The sequence below is a fragment of the Coregonus clupeaformis genome, chromosome 1, assembly GCF_020615455.1.
Source record: "Coregonus clupeaformis isolate EN_2021a chromosome 1, ASM2061545v1, whole genome shotgun sequence".
NCBI lineage: Eukaryota > Metazoa > Chordata > Actinopteri > Salmoniformes > Salmonidae > Coregonus > Coregonus clupeaformis.
The window spans coordinates 5,699,715-5,718,941 of record NC_059192.1 but is presented as its reverse complement, the minus strand read 5'-3'; the positions used below and the strand labels follow the sequence as shown (position 1 = coordinate 5,718,941).

The 19,227-nt window shown below is 42.4% G+C and overlaps 1 protein-coding gene across 1 annotated transcript in view; it reads right to left on the bottom strand.

Moving 5' to 3' along the window:
• Positions 1-4,420: 4,420 nt before the first annotated feature.
• Positions 4,421-19,227, bottom strand: part of LOC121581537 (BTB/POZ domain-containing protein 3) — a 21,199-nt gene continuing 6,392 nt past the window's right edge. The window contains exons 3-6 of the mRNA XM_041897067.2: positions 10,466-10,584; positions 8,380-8,581; positions 7,674-7,868; positions 4,421-7,394 (exon numbers count right to left, since the gene is read on the bottom strand). Of these exons, the coding sequence (XP_041753001.1) occupies positions 6,759-7,394; positions 7,674-7,868; positions 8,380-8,581; positions 10,466-10,584 (1,152 nt within the window). The 3' untranslated portion in view covers positions 4,421-6,758. The remainder of the gene's footprint in view (positions 7,395-7,673; positions 7,869-8,379; positions 8,582-10,465; positions 10,585-19,227) is intronic.

Here is a 19,227-nt window from a genome sequence, read left to right as displayed (position 1 = left end):
ACAGTCACAGTAAGGTGAATCTGTAGCAGTTAGTGGACAGTAAACAGTCACAGTAAGGTGAATCTTTAGCAGTTAGTGGACAGTAAACAGTCACAGTAAGGTGAATCTGTAGCAGTTAGTGGACAGTAAACAGTCACAGTAAGGTGAATCTGTAGCAGTTACTGGACAGTAAACAGTCACAGTAAGGTGAATCTGTATCAGTTACTGGACAGTAAACAGTCACAGTAAGGTGAATCTGTAGCAGTTACTGGACAGCAAACAGTCACAGTAAGGTGAATCTGTAGCAGTTACTGGACAGTAAACAGTCACAGTAAGGTGAATCTGTAGCAGTTAATGGACAGTAACCAGTCACAGTAAGGTGAATCTGTAGTGGACAGTAAACAGTCACAGTAAGGTGAATCTGTAGCAGTTAGTGGACAGTAAACAGTCACAGTATTGTGAATCTGTAGCAGTTAGTGGACAGTAAACAGTCACAGTATTGTGAATCTGTAGCAGTTACTGGATAGTAAACTGTCACAGTAAGGTGAATCTGTAGCAGTTAGTGGACAGTAAACAGTCACAGTAAGGTGAATCTGTAGCAGTTAGTGGACGGTAAACAGTCACAGTAAGGTGAATCTGTAGCAGTTAGTGGACAGTAAACAGTCACAGTAAGGTGAATCCGTAGCAGTTAGTGGACAGTAAACAGTCACAGTAAGGTGAATCTGTAGCAGTTACTGGACAGTAAACAGTCACAGTAAGGTGAATCTGTAGTGGAGAGTAAACAGTCACAGTAAGGTTAATCTGTAGCAGTTAGTGGACTGTAAACAGTCACAGTAAGGTGAATCTGTAGCAGTTACTGGACAGTAAGCAGTCACAGTAAGGTGAATCTGTAGTAGTTAGTGGACAGTAAACAGTCACAGTAAGGTGAATCTGTAGCAGTTAGTGGACAGTAAACAGTCACAGTAAGGTGAATCTTTAGCAGTTAGTGGACAGTAAACAGTCACAGTAAGGTGAATCTGTAGCAGTTAGTGGACAGTAAACAGTCACAGTAAGGTGAATCTGTAGCAGTTACTGGACAGTAAACAGTCACAGTAAGGTGAATCTGTATCAGTTACTGGACAGTAAACAGTCACAGTAAGGTGAATCTGTAGCAGTTACTGGACAGCAAACAGTCACAGTAAGGTGAATCTGTAGCAGTTAGTGGACGGTAAACAGTCAGAGGAAGGTAAATCTGTAGCAGTTAGTGGACGGTAAACAGTCACAGTAAGGTGAATCTGTATCAGTTAGTGGACAGTAAACAGTCACAGTAAGGTGAATATGTAGCAGTTAGTGGACAGTAAACAGTCACAGTAAGGTGAATCTGTTGCAGTTAGTGGACAGTAAACAGTCACAGTAAGGTGAATCTGTAGCAGTTAGTGGACAGTAAACAGTCACAGTACGGTGAATCTGTAGCAGTTAGTGGACAGTAAACAGTCACAGTAAGGTGAATCTGTAGTGGAGAGTAAACAGTCACAGTAAGGTGAATCTGTAGTGGACAGTAAACAGTCACAGTAAGGTGAATCTGTAGCAGTTAGTGGACAGTAAACAGTCACAGTAAGGTGAATCTGTAGCAGTTACTGGACAGTAAACAGTCACAGTAAGGTGAATCTGTAGCAGTTACTGGACAGTAAACAGTCACAGTAAGGTGAATCTGTAGCAGTTAGTGGACAGTAATCAGTCACAGTAAGGTGAATCTGTAGCAGTTACTGGACAGTAAACAGTCACAGTAAGGTGAATCTGTAGCAGTTAGTGGACAGTAAACAGTCACAGTAAGGTGAATCTGTAGCAGTTAGTGGACAGTAAACAGTCACAGTATTGTGAATCTGTAGCAGTTAGTGGACAGTAAACAGTCACAGTAAGGTTAATCTGTTGCAGTTACTGGACAGTAAAGAGTCACAGTAAGGTGAATCTGTAGCAGTTAATGGACAGTAACCAGTCACAGTAAGGTGAATCTGTAGCAGTTAGTGGACAGTAAACAGTCACAGTAAGGTTAATCTGTAGCAGTTAGTGGACAGTAAACAGTCAAAGTAAGGTGAATCTGTAGCAGGTAGTGGACAGTAAACAGTCACAGTAAGGTGAATCTGTAGCAGTTAGTGGACAGTAAACAGTCACAGTAAGATGAATCTGTAGCAGTTAGTGGACAGTAAACAGTCACAGTAAGGTTAATCTGTAGTGGACAGTAAACAGTCACAGTAAGGTGAATCTGTAGTGGACAGTAAACAGTCACAGTAAGGTGAATCTGTAGCAGTTAGTGGACAGTAAACAGTCACAGTAAGGTGAATCTGTAGCAGTTAGTGGACAGTAAACAGTCACAGTAAGGTGAATCTGTAGCAGTTAGTGGACAGTAAACAGTCACAGTAAGGTGAATATGTAGTGGAGAGTAAACAGTCACAGTAAGGTGAATCTGTAGTGGACAGTAAACAGTCACAGTAAGGTGAATCTGTAGCAGTTAGTGGACAGTAAACAGTCACAGTAAGGTGAATCTGTAGTGGACAGTAAACAGTCACAGTAAGGTGAATCTGTAGTGGACAGTAAACAGTCACAGTAAGGTGAATCTGTAGTGGACAGTAAACAGTCACAGTAAGGTGAATCTGTAGCAGTTAGTGGACAGTAAACAGTCACAGTAAGGTGAATCTGTAGCAGTTAGTGGACAGTAAACAGTCACAGTAAGGTGAATCTGTAGCAGTTAGTGGACAGTAAACAGTCACAGTAAGGTGAATCTGTAGTGGAGAGTAAACAGTCACAGTAAGGTGAATCTGTAGTGGACAGTAATCAGTCACAGTAAGGTGAATCTGTAGCAGTTAGTGGACAGTAAACAGTCACAGTAAGGTGAATCTGTAGTGGACAGTAAACAGTCACAGTAAGGTGAATCTGTAGTGGACAGTAAACAGTCACAGTAAGGTGAATCTGTAGCAGTTAGTGGACAGTAAACAGTCACAGTAAGGTGAATCTGTAGTGGACAGTAAACAGTCACAGTAAGGTGAATCTGTAGTGGACAGTAAACAGTCACAGTAAGGTGAATCTGTAGCAGTTAGTGGACAGTAAACAGTCACAGTAAGGTGAATCTGTAGCAGTTAGTGGACAGTAAACAGTCACAGTAAGGTGAATCTGTAGCAGTTAGTGGACAGTAAACAGTCACAGTAAGGTGAATCTGTAGCAGTTAGTGGACAGTAAACAGTCACAGTAAGGTGAATCTGTAGCAGTTAGTGGACAGTAAACAGTCACAGTAAGGTGAATCTGTAGCAGTTAGTGGACAGTAAACAGTCACAGTAAGGTGAATCTGTAGCAGTTACTGGACAGTAAACAGTCACAGTAAGGTGAATCTGTAACAGTTACTGGACAGTAAACAGTCACAGTAAGGTGAATCTGTAGCAGTTAGTGGACAGTAAACAGTCAGAGTAAGGTGAATCTGTAGCAGTTAGTGGACGGTAAACAGTCACAGTAAGGTGAATCTGTAGCAGTTAGTGGACAGTAAACAGTCACAGTAAGGTGAATCTGTAGCAGTTAGTGGACGGTAAACAGTCACAGTAAGGTGAATCTCTAGCAGTTAGTGGACAGTAAACAGTCACAGTAAGGTGAATCTGTAGCAGTTAGTGGACAGTAAACAGTCACAGTAAGGTGAATCTGTAGCAGTTACTGGACAGTAAACAGTCACAGTAAGGTGAATCTGTAGCAGTTAGTGGACAGTAAACAGTCACAGTAAGGTGAATCTGTAGCAGTTAGTGGATCAGTAAACAGTCACGGTAGCAAAATAAAAGGCTGCCTCATATCAAAAGTAAACAAAATAACATAATCATCAACAAACAACAATTTTTACAGTAGTAAGTATTTCCCTGTTCGTCCTGCTGTGTTTAATATAGCACATTGAGAATATGTCAAAATAGTGACATTGAACCATTGTGTGGTCCTCTGTAGCTCAGCTGGTAGAGCACGGCGCTTGTAACGCCAAGGTAGTGGGTTCGATCCCCGGGACCACCCATACACAAAAAAAATGTATGCACGCATGACTGTAAGTCGCTTTGGATAAAAGCGTCTGCTAAATGGCATATTATTATTATTATTGTAGTTATACTTTATGTCACTCTAATGGCACATTTTTTTCACAAATCCAGTGTTTTGACATACCGGTAACCATGGGGAGTAAGTGTTTGGTGATAAATATCAACATTGTCTCTTAATTGTCACCAGTTCTAAAATATTTATGTGGAGGGGGGTGGGGGTGGGGGGGGTTGTGAAGTGCAATTCATTGGATAAAATAGAGTGAAGAATCAATCAATCAATCAATCAATCAATTCGTAGAATATAATAGGCAGTGAAGTATTGCTGTTCTGTATATATTCTGTGCATTCTGTGCAAGCATCAAAATAAGTAACATCTATTAGTCATAAGATACCTTCAGAAGTATATATTACACTATATACAGTGTATACAAACATTAGGGCTGGGAGTTGATTAAAGAAAGAATTGATTCCCGATTTCCTAACAGTGGTGAGAAATTGGAATCGACTCCTTCACAAGGAATCAATTCCTTTTTAATCGGAATTCATTATATATAATCCAATGATGATCCTTTCCAGTTCATTCAATCAGTGAGATGTCTGCTGTTAAGTTATTTGAGGTTAAGGAGTCTGTTTGAGGTGAAGAACTCACGGCACAAAGTGCTGCCCAGCTAACAAGGAACGTAACTGAGACATTTGTAACGTTCCCCTTAAGTGTTCCAGAGGTACTGAATGTCATAGCCCGTTTGGGACACTTATAGGCACATTCATAACGTTTCTAATAAGTATTATAGAGGTTATAAATATCAGGTCGCAATACGGACATCATGGGAACATTAAAAACGTTCCTTGGTAGTCCATGAAAGGTTCTGAATATCATGTTATTTTGGAGATATCCTAGGAACATTTCATAACGTCACATTTAGAGCTATGGTTTTTGTCTTCATATAACGTTAAAATCGGAATGATAGACATTTTTGGAACATTGTCTGTAAGTTTCACAATAACGTTATCATGACTTATGTGGGGACTAAAATAACTTTGTGGTCACGTCCTGGAACGTAATTTTGTTAGCTGGGTGACCATCCCACAGTACCAAAAGTAAACCTGCAAACAAAAATAAGTTCTTAGGACGTCCTCAGGACGCCTTGAAATGGTCCCCTAAAGTGGTCAGGACGTTGTGTCATGGTCCCCTGGAGGTTTTGTCTAGTTCCCAGTTGGTCACGTTCCTGAGGACATTTTTAGGACATTCATGGGACGTTGTTTTATGGTCCCTTGTAAGTTTTTTGTCTAGTACCCGGCTTGTTCATGATGGTCGGAAAGAAACGGTCCCCCATTACACATCACCCCTTGTTGCTGTTGCCAAGTCCAGATTGGTGATCAGCTGATCCATTTACAACTATTAGTATTTTAGCAATGTTAGGGACACCCACACAAAAAGGTGCTTTTAACATACAGTGTTTCAATTTACATATGTGACACACTTTGACATAGATGATTACATTGTGTATGTTTATTCATACAGAAATTATTATTCAACATGTCCTCACCTGGAATTTGAACTCACAACCTCTTGGTTCACTTCATTCCAATCTTCCTGCTGCTACGCCACCATGTCTGTGTCAATGACTGATTACACCCTGTAAATCTCAGCTCCATAAAAAAATAAAAACACTGAAGAAAAAGTATTATATTGATAATAGAGATTAAATAGTAACATTAAAACAGAGTAATATGCCTCATCAACATCAGACAACTATCAAATAAGAAAAAAAAATCTAACAAAAACCCTCAAATTGCTGAAATAAGTCAATGAAATCAATGATAAGAGAATAATCGGATTAACTGATAGCTAAAATAGTTGCTGTTGGCACAAGTGCAGAGAATATGTATTATAGGTAACGATTGTGTAAGGGACTGGAACATTCTACAGACTTCTTGGCAGAGCAGAAACATCGAGCATACTGCAAATCCAGAGGTTGTGAGTTCAAATCCCGGGTGGGGTCATGTTGAAAAGTCAGTACTAAGTGATCATGACGACCATGTCAATCCATCACGTGACAAATAAAAAACATGACACAACGTCCCAGGAAACCGGGAACAATAAAAAGGTCCCCCAGAGAACGTTCCCTTGGGACAATCACGCGACTTCCTAAGGACTAGTAAAATGAATATCCTGAGAACGTTCTAAAAAGGTCCTGACATGGTCCTAGGTGATGTCTTGGGAACATACAGGGAACTAGAAAAAGGTCCCCCAGTGAACGTTACATTGGGACCATCATGCGATGTTCTTAGAACGTTCTCAGAGCGTCAGTGGGATAACATTGCGCCGAAATCCTTAAGAGACCTAATGGAAATGTCCTCAGGATGTCCCCTGTTTGCTGGGAATCCTCAATCACGAGTTGTCAAACTCCAAAATCCCACACATAAAGAAAGAGAGAAAAACGAATAATATTTATAGAACGAGCAGAGAAATTATCCGTCAAAGTCAGCAATGGGATCATATCACATCACTAATCATGACACTTGCAAAGGAAGTACCATCTAGATCAATCAGAACTCACATGATGGACATGTTTCGCCCATCAAACCAAAGTCAGTAATTAGTCCGATTAAAACAAGCACATCTCCATGGGCATCAAAGTCACTCCGGGATGACGTTCCCTCTAGGTACATATGTAGGATCAGTTTCCCCTACCCTAATCCTAACCGTAATGGTACGGTCCATTTCATTGTGTTCATTTAGGCGTAGAAGATGAGTTCAGGTATCTGTCCCCCCTGTACTCCGGTCCCGTTGGTACTGTCTGACGAACACTGGAACTGGAAGGTCACCTTCCCACACTGCACCTCGGTCATTCCCTCCTGTCCAAAGTAACTCAACTCGTTCCCATCCAGCACCACGCTGACCGTGTAGAACGTATCCGCTTCTATCTGAACGGGATACTCAAACCACACAGGGAACGTGTTGCTAGAACCGTCGGAGAAGTATTTACTCAGGTTCTGTCCGAGGAGAAGGCCCTGGCGCTTGAGCTCGATCTTGGCCGAGTACTCCGCCGATCCGCAGCTGGAGCCGTAGAGGCCGAACCCGGCGATGAAGACCCGTTTGTCCACGGCGAACTGGATGCTGTCGCAGCGCCCCCGGTAACGCCACTGGTTGCTGCGGTAGGCGCAGGATTGGAACCGGTGGCAGCGTTGCGGAGATAACCCCTTCCGTGGCTGGCTGGCGAACTGGAGGTCCGGTTTCTTGGCAGCGGTGTACCACAGGAAGATGTCGTTGGTCTCGTTCAGGGTCAGGACGCCCGACTGGGCGGCACCATTGGCGAAATCGTCCAATGCCATGGTGGGGATGCGGATCAGGAACATGGCCTTGCCCAGAACCTTGAATTGAAAACAGAATACAAAGCCAGGAACTATATAAATGTTGCTTTCCTACAAGAACATTCCAATGTAACAAGTATTTTAGTGTGTCAGGACAAATGTAAGGGAGTACAAAGTACATATTTCTTCTAGGAATGTGGCGAAGTATAAGTACAAATTTACAAAAACTATAAATACTTGAGTCAAGTACAGATATCCCCAAAACTACTTAAGGACAGTAAAAGTATTTGTACTTTACTCCACTGATAAATTTCACCCAAAAGTTACCATCAGTAATACCTTTCTCTTGTTGTCTAAGGAGGTGGTTATGTCCTGTCTCTGACATTCTGCCTCGGCCCAACTCAGAGCTGCCTCAAACACCACCTCCTCCTTGGCGTTAAGGGTCTCTCTCTGCAGGATGCTCTTCAGTGTCTGGGAGTCGATGTCAGTGAAACCCTCTGACCGCAGGGCCAGCTCTGCCTGGGCGTCAATCACCTGGTGGGATGGCGATGGACAGCGTAATATAAAAAGTCTGTAATGATTTAATTGAATTTTCTATACGGAGAGTGTTTTAGCCATAACTAAAAGGGTCAAGTGTCAGCTTTTAGCGCTACCAAATGACTCGTGATTGGACTTGGACTCAAGTATAAAGGACTTAGACTTGGACTTGGACTCGAATGCTAAGGAGTTTGGACTCGACTCAAGGTTTAGTGTATTGACTATGCCACTGCAAAATATATTGGGAATTATCACAAATGTCCTTATCAATCATTTCCTATGGAGAGGTAAAAGCTAGAAACATTTTCGGTAACAGACTATCTACTACGGACTATCAATACAATTTCAACTAACTATCTACTAATCCTAATCCTAACCCTAGCTCTAAACCCTAAATTTAACCCTTATTCTAAACCTAACCCTAACCCTTAGCAAGCAGTTGCTTATCAACAGATAGTTTGTCTGGTAAATGGCTTATTAATAATATTATTATTATTATTATACTCACCTCCCAGCAGCGTTGTGTGAGTTCCGGCTCTTCAAACAGACAGCTCTGTGACAGCAGGACGCAGGCGTTCTTGGCTGAAAGGCTAGTCTCCAGGTAGTTAACACAGGCTCTGGCCAGGTGAGGCACGATGTACTTCTTAGCAGCGTAGAGCGTGGCCAGCACCGTGTCAGCGCTCAGGTCTATCTCATCACAGTAGATGTACCTGGGGACAGGTAGAGGGGTTGGTTTAGTCGACAGGTATGTGGTTATCAATAAAAAAATATTAACACTAAGGACAGTATATATATATATATATATATATATATATATATATATACATACAGTGCATTCGGAAAGTATTCAGACCCCTTGACTTTATCCCCCATTTTGTTACATTACAGCCTTATTCTAAAATTGATTAAATAAAAAAAATGTTGCTTGTGCATGCTCCTGGTATGAAATCGGGGGAGTACTTTAACCAAAACTTCAGTGCACAACAACGCATTTAAAAACAAATCAAACACTCCTTTGACTACAGGAGAGGATACATCAATATATTTTTTATATATTTCATAATATATTTTTTCTCCTCATCAATCTACACACAATACCCCATAATGACAAAGTGAAAACAGGTTTTTAGAAATTTTTGCAAATGTATTTAAAATAAAAAAAACTGAAATACCTTATTTACATACACTACCGTTCAAAAGTTTGGGGTCACTTAGAAATGTCCTTGTTTTTGAAAGAAAAGCAATTTTTTTGTCCATTAAAATGTAATCAAATTGATCAGAAATACAGTGTAGACATTGTTAATGTTGTAAATGGCTGATTTTTAATGGAATATCTACATAGGCGTACAGAGGCCCATTATCAGCAACCATCTGTCCTGTGTTCCAATGGCACGTTGTGTTTGCTAATCCAAGTTTATCATTTTAAAAGGCTAAATGTAAATGCAATATTTAAAAAATATATATATATATAATGTGTAAACAATTCTAAAAACCAGTTTTTTTGCTTTGTCATTATGGGGTATTGTGTGTGGATTGATGATACATTTAAAAAAAAAATCCATTTTAAAATAAGGCTGTAAAGTAGCAACATTTTGAAAATGTCAAGGGGTCTGAATACTTTCCGAATGCACTGTATAAGGTCTGTGTCCTTGTCACCAGCTGATGACAGTATGTATTAGGTAGAGTGCAGCAGCAGTACTGAGGTTTCTACAGTACATGACAGTACAGATTAATTATATCTGCTTGGGTCAAATTCATATTCATGAGAGGACAACACAGGCTCAGCTGAGGGTCAAACACATGACAACGTCTGCGTCCCTATTGGACCCTGGTCAAAAGTAGTGCACTACATAGGGAACAGGATGCCATATGGGGAGCAAACAGCGTTGGATGTTTTAAGCAGGCAGCCTCGAGGACACCGTTTGTTTTCATGTTTCAGATGTATCTTGTAAGCACAACAGCAATGTGTTTTCGATGCTGGTTTGAGGACTGGGAATATGTGAAAGGTAAAAATAGATATTAACTACAGTGAAGAGATATAGTGCTGGAGGCAGGAGTTTAATCCATTTTACAGTAACACAGCAGCTGGTGTACTCCTACACACTTATGCTTCCCAAATGGCACCCTATTTCCTACATAGGGAAATACTCAACACCCTGGTCAACACCCAATACCCTATGGACCCTGGTCAAAAGCAGTGCATTATATAGGGAATAGGGTACCATTTGGAAGTCAGACACTGAGCTTATATACCACTACAGTACCCACACAGGGGCAGGAACAACACGACTCACACAGGAGAGAGAGAGAGAGAGAGAGAGAGAGAGAGAGAGAGAGAGAGAGAGAGAGAGAGAGAGAGAGAAGAGGGAGAGAGAGAGACAGAGAGAGAGACAGAGAGAGAGAGAGAGAGAGAGAGAGAGAGAGAGAGAGAGAGAGAGAGAGAGAGAGAGAGAGAGAGAGAGAGAGAGAGAGAGAGAGAGAGAGAGAGAGAGAGAGAGAGAGAGGTGAAAGCGGAGAGGAGAGAGGAAGAGGAAGGTGAAAGCGGAGAGGAGAGAGGAAGAGGGAGGTGAAAGCGGAGTAGAATCCTTACTTACTTCAACATGGCCAGGAACGCTGCAGGCTCCACGTCCGGAATTTGGATTTCATCCTTGTTTTCCGCCAGCTCTCCATAAAACATGGCATGGAACACAGAACTGCCAACAGCCAGAACATACTGTTGAAAGAGAGAATAGGAGTGAGTGAGTGAGGAGTGAGTGAGAGAGAGCGAGAGAGAGAGAGACCCAGAAAACTTGATCTTACGCCTTCACTATGGTGAATCACTAAAACAATACAGAAATACACTACGGAAAAAGAAGGAACAGCACGTCAGAAATCAGCTCAATGTAATTGAAGAATCCATAGACTCTAACCACTTCTGGGAAAATTGGAAAACACTAAACAAACAACAACACGAACAGCTATCTATCCAAAACGGAGATGTGTGGATAAACCACTTCTCCAATCTTTTTGGCCCTATAACAAAGAACAAACAGCAAAAACATATATACATGACCAAATATAAATCTCAGAATCAACTATTAAAACTACCAGAACCCACTGGATTCTCCAATTACATTGAATGAACTACAGGACAAAATACAAACCCTCCAACCCAAAAAGGCCTGTGGTGTTGATGGTATCCTCAATGAAATGATAAAATATACAGACCACAAATTCCAATTGGCTATACTTAAACTCTTTAACATCATCCTCAGCTCTGGCATCTTCCCCAATATTTGTAACCAAGGACTGATCACCCCAATCCACAAAAGTGGAGACAAATTTGACCCCAATAACTATCGTGGGATATGCGTCAACAACAACCTTGGGAAAATCCTCTGCATTATCATTAACAGCAGACTTGTACATTTCCTCAGTTAAAAAAAATTTACTGAGCAAATGTCAAATAGGCTTTTTACCAAATTACCGTAAGACAGACCACGTATTCATCCTGCTCACCCTAATTGACAAACAAACAAACCAAAACAAAGGCAATGTCTTCTCATGCTTTGTTGATTTCAGAAAAGCTTTTGACTCAATTTGGCATGAGGGTCTGTTATACAAATTGATGGAAAGTGGGGTTGGGGGAAAAACATACAACATTATAAAATCCATGTACACAAACAACAAGTGTGCGGTTAAAATTGGCAAAAAAAAAACACAAATTTCTTTCCACAGGGCCGTGGGGTGAGACAGGGATGCAGTTTAAGCCCCACCCTCTTCAACATATATATCAATGAACTGGCGAGGGCACTAGAACAGTCTGCAGCACCCGGCCTCACCCTACTAGAATCTGATGTCTACTGTTTGCTGATGATCTGGTGCTTCTGTTACCAACCAAGGAGGGCCTACAGCAGCACCTAGATCTTCTGCACAGATTCTGTCAGACCTGGGCCCTGACATTAAATCTCAGCAAGACAAAAATAATGGTGTTCCAAAAAAGGTCCAGTTGCCAGGATCACAAATACAAATTACATCTAGACACCGTTGCCCTAGAGCACACAAAAAATTATACATATCTCGGCCTAAACATTAGCGCCACAGGTATCTTCCACAAAGCTGTGAACGATCTGAGAGACAAGGCAAGAAGGGCCTTCTATGCCATCAAAAGGAACATAAAATTGTACATACCAATTAGGATCTGGCTAAAAATACTTGAATCAGTTATAGAACCCATTGCCCTTTGTGGTTGTGAGGTCTGGGGTCCGCTCACTGATATGACGTCTTTTTATACAGTATTTGTTAATGTCTTTGATCTCATAAGCGGCATGGGATTGGGGGGATGAGGACATGTAAGTATTTCTGTCACTGGTGGGTGCCAGAAGGTCTGCGTGCCAAGATAGCTTGGGGGCCACTTGTGTTCATCTTAGAATGAGTACGTGATGCAATATCCTTATTAGGGTGCAAGATGACTGGGTTGAAAGATGATACTATTGTTGTTGGGAGTGACCCTCAATAATGGTTGGCAACTGTTGGATGGAATTAGCTTGCAAAGCCGTATATAAACAGAGAGATTGTATGCCTATCATTCGGATGACAATGGGCTACGCCCGTATTTCTTGTCATGCGAATCTGAGGAGAGAGAGAGAGAGAGAGAGAGAGAGAGAGAGAGAGAGAGAGAGAGAGAGAGAGAGAGAGAGAGAGAGAGAGAGAGAGAGAGAGAGAGAGAGGGGAGGGAGGGAGAGAGAGAGGGGGAGGGAGAGAGAGAGAGAGAGAGAGAAAGGGAGAGAGAGAGAGAGAGAGAGAGGGAGGGAGAGAGAGAGAGGGGGAGAGAGAGAGGGGGGAGGGAGAGAGAGAGAGAGAGAGAGAGATTCACAAAATGGGACAAACACCAAACTGAGACTCTGCATGCAGAATTCAGCAAAAAATATCCTCTGTGTACAACGTAAAACACCAAATAATGCATGCAGAGCAGTTCAATTATACAACCACCTAACAAAGCCATCACCTACAGAGAGATGAACCTGGAGAAGAGTCCCCTATTTGTCCCTAAACGCTATTTGTCCCTAAATAGAGAGTACACAGCGGCAGAATACCTGACCACTGTGACTGACCCAAACTTAAGGAAAGCTTTGACTATGTACAGACTCAGTGAGCATAGCCTTGCTATTGAGAAAGGTCGCCGTAGGCAGACCTGACTCTCAAGAGAAGACAAGCTATGTGCACACTGCCCACAAAATTAGATGGAAACGGAGCTGCACTTCCTAACCTCCTGCCAAATGTATAACCATATTAGAGACAAATATTATTTTTAATTTGAAAACGAATCCAATTTTGATAAACTCCCATATCTATTGAGTGAAATACCACAGTGTGCCATCACAGCAGCAAGATGTGTGACCTGTTGCCACAAGAAAAGGGCAACCAGTGAAGAACAAACACCATTGTAAATACAACCCATATTTATTTTTCCCTTTTGTACTTTAACTATTTGCACATAATTTGACATTTGAAATGTCTTTATTCTTTTGGAACATTTGTGAGTGTAAAGTTTACTCTGTTTTTTATTGTTTATTTCACTTTGTTTATCCATTTTACTTGCTTTGGCAATGTAAACATATGTTTCCCATGCTAATAAAGCCCCTTGAATTGAATATGTATTGAGAGAGAGAGAGAGAGAGCGAGAGAGAGAGAGAGAGAGAGAGAGAGAGAGAGAGAGAGAGAGAGAGAGAGAGAGAGAGAGAGAGAGAGAGAGAGAGAGAGAGAGAGAGAGAGAGAGAGAGAGAGAGAGAGAGCTTAACTGTACTAATACATTTAGATAGAGATCGAGATAGAGGCAGAATGTATGTCACGTCTCCTCCCGGTGCTCTGATTCGCCGGTCTACTGAGCCACCGGTCTGAGCGCACCACCTCGGCAACACCGGAATGGAAACCCAACGCACCCTAATCACCTCCAGCGCACCTGCACCTCATCATCTCATCACCACCCCTATAAAGCCCTGGACTGTTCAGTGTTGTGTGTGGTTGTTAGTGTCTTGTCGTGTACTCACTCTTTGTCGTTCTCTTGCGCAGTGTTAAGTAAACCTTTACATTGTTGATTCCTGCCTCTTCGTATCCTCAGTACTCGTCACAATGTAAAGTGATTCATGCAATCGTATTTCCTATGATTTTTGTTGTTTTTCTATATACTGTCCAATCTGTACAGTATATCCATATATTAATAATTGTATTGTACAGCTTCACCCCCTCTCTCCTCTCTCCTCTCCCCTCTAGAGTTTATTTGACCATTTAAATCTGCTGGAGCGCACACAAAGATTCCCCACAATCAGCAGCAACGCTTAACTACAGTTGTAAGAATCGTAATTGCCCCCAGGGCCAGAAAGGCACCAAGGCTGGCATCCCAAATGGCACCCTATTCCCTATAAAGTGCACACAGGGTCAAAGGTAGTGCTTCATACAAGGAATAGGGTGCCATTTGGGATGTACCCCCCAGTTCTGCCTCTCCTCTCACTCGCTCCGGAGAAGAATAAGAGTGGATGTGTCTCGAATGATACCCTATTCCCGTTGCAGTGCATTACAGCCCTACTGGTCAAAAGTAGTGTACTATATAGGGAATAGGGTGCAATTTGACACAGCCAGTGTTTTATAATGAGAAGATAAGAATGTGAAGAGGGTGCTGAAGTCTCTTTTCTATGTTGCTAATGAACTATCTCTGGTAATGATGACATCACCATACTGCAGAAGATTCACAGAAATAAATACTGAGGAGAGAGAGAGGATAATAGAAGAGAGAAAACGTGGAGAGAAGAGGAGAGAGGAGAGGAAGAGGAGAGAGGAAGAGGAGAGATGAGAGGAAGAGGGGAGAGGAAGAGGAGAGAGGAGAGGAAGAGGAGAGAGGAAGAGGGGAGAGGAAGAGGAGAGAGGAGAGGAAGAGGAGAGAGGAAGAGGAGAGAGGAGAGGAAGAGGGGAGAGGAAGAGGAGAGAGGAGAGGAAGAGGAGAGGAAGAGGAGAGAGGAAGAGGAGAGAGGAGAGGAAGAGGAGAGAGGAAGAGGGGAGAGGAAGAGGAGAGAGGAGAGGAAGAGGAGAGAGGAAGAGGGGAGAGGAAGAGGAGAGGAAGGGGAGAGAGGAAGAGGAGAGAGGAGAGGAGAGAGGAGAGAGGAGAGAGGAGAGGAAGAGGGGAGAGGAAGAGGAGAGAGGAGAGGAAGAGGAGAGAGGAAGAGGGGAGAGGAAGAGGAGAGAGGAGAGGAAGAGGAGAGAGGAGAGGAAGAGGGGAGAGGAAGAGGAGAGAGGAGAGGAAGAGGAGAGGAAGAGGAGAGAGGAAGAGGGGAGAGGAAGAGGAGAGAGGAGAGGAAGAGGAGAGAGGAAGAGGGGAGAGGAAGAGGAGAGGAGGGGAGAGAGGAAGAGGAGAGAGGAGAGGAAGAGGAGAGAGGAAGAGGAGAGAGGAAGGGCAGAGGAGAGAGGAAGAGGAGAGAGGAGAGGAAGAGGAAGAGGGGAGAGGAGAGAGGAAGAGAGGAAGATGAGAGAGGAGAGGAAGAGGAGAGGAAGAAGAGAGGAAGAAGAGAGGAAGAGTAGAGGAAGGAGAGGAGAGAGGAAGAGGAGAAAGGAGAGGAAGAGGAGAGAGGAAGAGGAGAGAGGAAGGGGAGAGAGGAGAGGAAGAGGAGAGAGGAAGAGGGGAGAGGAAGAGGAGAGAGGAAGAAGAGAGGAGAGGAGAGAGGAAGAGGAGAGAGGAAGAAGAGAGGAAGAAGAGAGGAGAGGAGAGGAGAGGAGAGGAGAGGAGAGGAGAGGAGAGGAGAGGAGAGGAGAGGAGAGGAGAGGAGAGGAGAGGAGAGGAGAGGAGAGGAGAGGAAGAGGAGAGAGGAAGATGATGAGGAGAATCAAAATGAGTCACTCAAGTGGATACTATTTAATTAAGGGGAGTGTTGCTGCGTTAAAATAAGCATCTCAAATATGACTAATAGCCCACCAAAAATCAGCAAATGTGACATGTAACTGCATTTAATGTCAGCATATTTAACATATTCTAATGAGACCATGTTGAAATATGACCCAGTGTCTACAGTAAAAAAATCTTTAAAAAAAAAACGTTCAATAAGACCTTATTTTGATAATAGTGGACATCTATCAAGGTTGGTCAAGCTGGGATAGCTAGAGATTATTATTGTTGTGTTCTTTAGTGAGAATCCAATTGAAATTCAGCAGGACACAGCTATGCTTTTAGACTATCCGAGTCAAGTATTGTTTAGTGTAAATCATTAACCAGAACAGTTACTGCTGCTCTCTCCTATAGTAACTATAGCATAGTGAATCACATCTGAACGCCTGCCAAATGGTTATCACACACACACACATCATAAAGTCCTGCTCGACAGACCGTCATACTTGCATGCCCCATTGGCAGAGTGTACTGGCTCTGATTGGTACTCTATTCCTTATGTAGTGCACTCCTTTTGACCGGGGCCTTATGGGCTGTAATCAAATGTAATGTAGAATAGTGTGGCATTTGAGATGCGGGCTCAGCCTGAGTGCAGTCCAATCATCCACAATGCCATTGCATAACTGCATTCAATAAAATGAGCAAAGTGCATCCCTGCCAACCAATCATAGGCCAATATATTTCACCCTAAAATGAACAGAACGGTGACTCATGCTTGGCTCAGCACACGGATGTATTTTGGGAATGAATATGGGCAGAAGGCTGCAGTCAGAGTCAATTTTAAAGGCACAACCCTTAATTCAGGAGTCAATGAGTATACCGTATATCCTTCAAACTCAACTCTGGACCTCGAAGCCAGTTCCCCTTTCTTTTTCATTGTTCCCCACTAATCAGGGACTGATTTAGACCTGGGACACCAGGTGGGTGCAATTAATTATCAGGTAGAACAGAAAAACCCAGCAGGCTCCGGTTCTCGTAGGGTAAGAGTTGAATCCCCCTGCCCTACATCATAAGTCAAATGAACATTGAACAGCTAGTAAATATTGCAGCCCATTGCAACCCACATTTACTCTATTGGCCGGTTTCCCTGACCCACATTCTGGACTAACAAACCACCCAACTAGCACATTTGGTTCCTTGGAATTTGTGGGAACGTACGTTTTTTGGTATACCATTGGTTCTGGGAACGAAGCCATATGTGTCCTGGCTGGTAGAACGTAACGATTTTTAAACATGCTGAGAACGGAACTAGAAATGTTGCCTTTTTCTGGGAACATACATTTTTGGTTGCAGGGATGTTCTGAGATTATTTTAATATTGTTCCCTGAAAGTTTTCCTGGGAGATTTATTTAACGCTCCGAGAACGGAAATTATAGGTTATCTGAAGGTTTTATTAACGTTCTGAGAACGTGTTTCAATAAGACTGTTAGTAACAGTGCTAGCTTAGGTTAACTGTTTTGAAATCCAAGTACAATTAAGACACATGGACATTTATTTGCTTAGGCATTAATCATGCAAACACATTTATTTTGTGTTGTGGCATGGCATCAGTGAGTTTCCAACCTATGGTCTTCTGTTCTCACCAGGATGGAGCTAGCAGGCCATGTTTTTTTTTTTTTTAACTTATATAATGCTGTTAATTTCAGTCTATTCAAACAGACCCCATTTCAAAGGAAACAAGAACTCATTGGCGCGGCCAACACACCTGAACACACTTAACAAGATGGAGGCTAGAGAGAGTTTTGTTGACGCTGAGAATGGAATGTATATGTTTTTAAATAACATTCGTAGAACGTTCTTTGTACGTTACTAATGTTTTCTTGTGTTTTTTATTTTTATTTTCTGAGAACAGTGATGATAATGTTCTTAAATATAACCTTGAGGAAACCTGCAGAAAATGTTACGCTGAAGTACTGAAATTCCCACTTTAAGAACGTTGTTTCTGAACATTCTGAGAACATGACTTTGAATAGAACCATGAGGAAAACGTTATGCTGAAGTACTGACATTTCCACCTAAGAAACATATGGTTCTCAGAACGTTATGTGCAGGTTGTATGCAAAATAACCATAGGACAACCACGCTATCACCAAGCTCTAAGAAACATAATGTTCTCAGAACGTTAGGTGCTAGCTGGGCATGCACAATTGATCAATCTCCATTGATAATGTTTTTTTAGTCCAGCACTATAGGGGTAATCTGTGTCTGGGAAACTGGCCCTGTATGGAGATTCTCCATGGAGCATCTTTTAAATCCAGCACGAGGCAAAATCTGGGTCAGTGAAACTGGCCCTATGTGTTTTAGCAGAGTATGTTGTAGCTAGCTAGTTATATTCATGTGGTGATGATACTGTTCTGTTCGTGGTGAAGCACCGGTCCATGAAAATGTTATGAACTGGGGAGTAATAATTAATGCAAACATCTGGTAAATACAATGATGTCAGGCAGGGAAAGAGGAGTAAACAGACCAGAGAAATATAATTACTAGAATGGGAAATAGCCCCTCAGTATGGTTATGCCCTTTCTAGTTAATCTATTTCTATGATCCACAGAAAGAAGACAGTCCAGAAGGGAAGGGATGTCTATAGTGTTGACAATAAATATAATTACTAGAATGGGAAAAAGGCCCTCAAAATCAGAGATCCTTCTCTATGTAATTCTATGCTCACAGGGCTGGACTACTTCATTTGGGTCCCTGGAGGAGACAGCAATGTATGTCACAATGTCCTAAAAGACTAAAATGGTCCCAGATCTGTCTGTGCAGCTATACACAAAGGGGGAAAATCCAACCCGAGTTAAACGCACGTAAATGGAACGTAATTCCCATTTTATGCACTTTTCCCTCTATGCGTATTCTGACCTTGAACTTCAGCATAAGAATAGCATGCTATCCTCCTCCTCCTCCTCCTCCTCCTCCTCCTCCTCCTCCTCCTCCTCCCCCTCCTCCTTCACTCAACTGTCTGTCTCATTCTCCAACCTCCTCCTCTTCCTCCTCCTCCTCCTCCTCCTCCTCCTCCTCCTCCTCCTCCTCCTTCACTCAACTGTCTATCTCATTCTCCATCCTCCTCCTCTTCCTCCTCCTCCTCCTCCTCCTCCTCCTCCTCCTTCACTCAACTGTCTGTCTCAGTCTCTCCATCCTTCCCCTCCTCCTCCTCCTTCACTCCTGTCTCCCTCCCTCCATCCTTTAGCCTCATGTAGTTAAATAATTGAGTGGCGTCTGAAAGACACATGATGAAGGAAGTGAGAGAGGAACACAAAGGATTCCTTCTTCTAAACCTACAGTAGTGTCTGCTATGAAGCGACAAAGCAGAGATGATGATACTAACGGTGCCGATACTGACAGATGATGATGTGGTCACCCTAAACGGTACCGATACTGACAGATGATGACGTAATGATACTAACAGTAATGACACTAACAGTAATGATACTAACAGTAATGATA